The sequence below is a fragment of the Cucurbita pepo genome, chromosome 11 (genome assembly GCF_057944985.1).
Source record: "Cucurbita pepo subsp. pepo isolate OVF chromosome 11, ASM5794498v1, whole genome shotgun sequence".
Lineage (NCBI taxonomy): Eukaryota > Viridiplantae > Streptophyta > Magnoliopsida > Cucurbitales > Cucurbitaceae > Cucurbita > Cucurbita pepo.
Window position 1 is genome coordinate 2,523,938 of NC_141808.1, and position 2,076 is coordinate 2,526,013.

At 41.3% G+C, this 2,076-nt stretch overlaps 1 protein-coding gene across 6 annotated transcripts; it reads left to right on the forward strand.

Annotated features, from left to right (window-relative positions):
• LOC111805080 (purine permease 3) lies at positions 1–2,076 on the forward strand. 6 transcript variants are annotated; one of them, XM_023689958.2, is made up of 4 exons: positions 1–104; positions 319–519; positions 595–1,390; positions 1,467–2,076. In XM_023689958.2, the coding sequence occupies exons 2-4, from the start codon at positions 467–469 to the stop codon at positions 1,785–1,787; spliced, it is 1,170 nt and encodes a 389-aa protein (XP_023545726.2). In that variant the 5' UTR covers positions 1–104; positions 319–466; the 3' UTR covers positions 1,788–2,076. The 6 variants fall into 6 exon arrangements, with proteins under 6 accessions (XP_023545726.2, XP_023545725.2, XP_086984286.1 ...); XM_023689957.2 differs by having other exon boundaries at positions 30–104; positions 297–519; XM_087128160.1 differs by having other exon boundaries at positions 54–104; positions 431–519; positions 634–1,390.

Sequence of the window (2,076 nt, forward strand, 5' to 3'; positions counted from 1 at the left end):
TTTACGTATAGATCATGCCATATGGTAGAAAAATAAAATCATTAACCTCAAAGCATCACCAAGTTTGTTTGTTCTCGATTCAACAGTGATATTCAAAAGTGCAAGTAAGTTCTTCGTTCTTTAAAGAAATGAAATATTAGCTCATAGTTTTAGGATTGATAGTCATATGAAGCGTGGTAAATGGTCATTTTATATGATTGATATTATCCATTTTAATCATAAACTTTCGTGACTTTGCTTTTGATTTTTAAAAAACCGGGACCCAAATTCCATAATTAAATTTGGGTTCTTTAAAGGGATTGATATCATGATGAACAGGTTGATTGCAAAAAGAATGGGACAATAGCTAGTGGGTTTAATGGCATCAACACTTTTAAGGTGAAAATGGAAGCTTTAATGGCTGCAATTCAAATCTTCTCATAACTCACAGACTACCATAACCAAGAAAGTTCAGTTCTTGATCAAGATGGAGCCAAATTCACAGGAAACAGAGAAATTTCTAGCCATGTCTGCCAGAAGGTAACTCATTATACACATTTGAATCTTAATTGAATCGTAATTTGTTTGTTTTTTTGTTCTTGACTGTTTCTCTAGTCTTAGATCTCGAATTAACACTTGCCCTTTAAACGCAAGCCATTCAATCACTCCGGCGAAACCAATTGAGAAGAAACCACCGCAGCCGGAACAGAGCACCGCCATGAAAAGGGCTGTTCTGTTTTTCAACAGCATATTGTTGGCTGTCGGATCCTGCGGCGGTCCCTTAATCACGCGATTATATTTCGTTCACGGTGGAAACTGCGTGTGGCTTTCCAGCTGGCTTCAATCCGGCGGCTGCCCAATCATTCTCATCCCGTTAATAATTAGTTACTTCTTTCGCCGCCGTGCCGCATCGGGTTCCGGTAACTCGACGAAGATGATATTCGTGAAACTCCGGCTGTTTTTATCCGCCGCCGCAATCGGTTTGATCATCGGCTTCGACAATTACTTGTACACTTACGGCATCGCACGGCTACCGGTTTCCACGTCGGCTTTGATCATTGCGTGTCAGTTGGCGTTCACAGCGGCCTTCGCGTACCTGCTTGTGAATCAGAGATTCACACGGTATTCGATAATGGCCATCGTTTTGATGACGACCGGAGCGGCGGTTTTGGGGTCGCACACGAGCGGCGACTTGCCGGCTGGAGTGTCCAATAAACAGTACAGAGCAGGGTTCTTGATGACATTGTCGGCGGCGTTTCTGTACGGAATGATCTTACCGTTAGTGGAATTAACATACGAAAAATCAAAGCAGCAAATCACGTATACTTTGGTTCTTGAAATTCAGCTGGTTTTGTCCTTGTTCGCCACCATTTTATCCACCGTCGGCATGTTAATCAACAACGATTTTCAGGTAAATAAAAACAGAGCATTTCCGGCATGAAAGTGAACTTTACTGGGTTTGTTAAATTTTGTACGAATTGGAACAGGAAATTGGGAGGGAGGCGGCGGAATTCGGATTGGGGGAGACCAAATACTACGTTGTTTTAGTGATGAACGCCGTAATTTGGCAAAGTTTCTTCCTGGGGGTGGTCGGAGTTATTTTCAGCTCGTCGTCTCTGTTTTCCGGGGTATTAATTGCAGTGACGTTGCCGGCGACGGAGATTCTTGGAGTTATTTTTTTGAAGGAGACGTTTCATGCGGAAAAGGGCGTGTCTTTGGTGCTTAATCTTTGTGGTTTTGTATGTTATTTCGTCAGTGAAATTAAGAACGACCAAACCAAGACGCTAGAGCCTCAAATAACTGCTTAGTCAACGAGTCAATTCACGAACACTTAAACGTCTAAACACCCTCTTCTTTAATGTAATCGTTCGCGAGATTATAAGTAATATGGTGCAAGTTTGAGGGTCAAGATCAGATGTCAATAATATACACCGATGGTCTGGACTAAAGTGGGAACAAAACAGTATAAAATGTATTCTCGGTCCGAGAAGAATTTGATTTTATGAATTGTTTGTCATTTTAGATGGGATTTCGAAGAACTTCTTCGTCCTTTCCTTTCGGGGAATTGGATTCAATAAATTTTTTTGTTATTTCTAA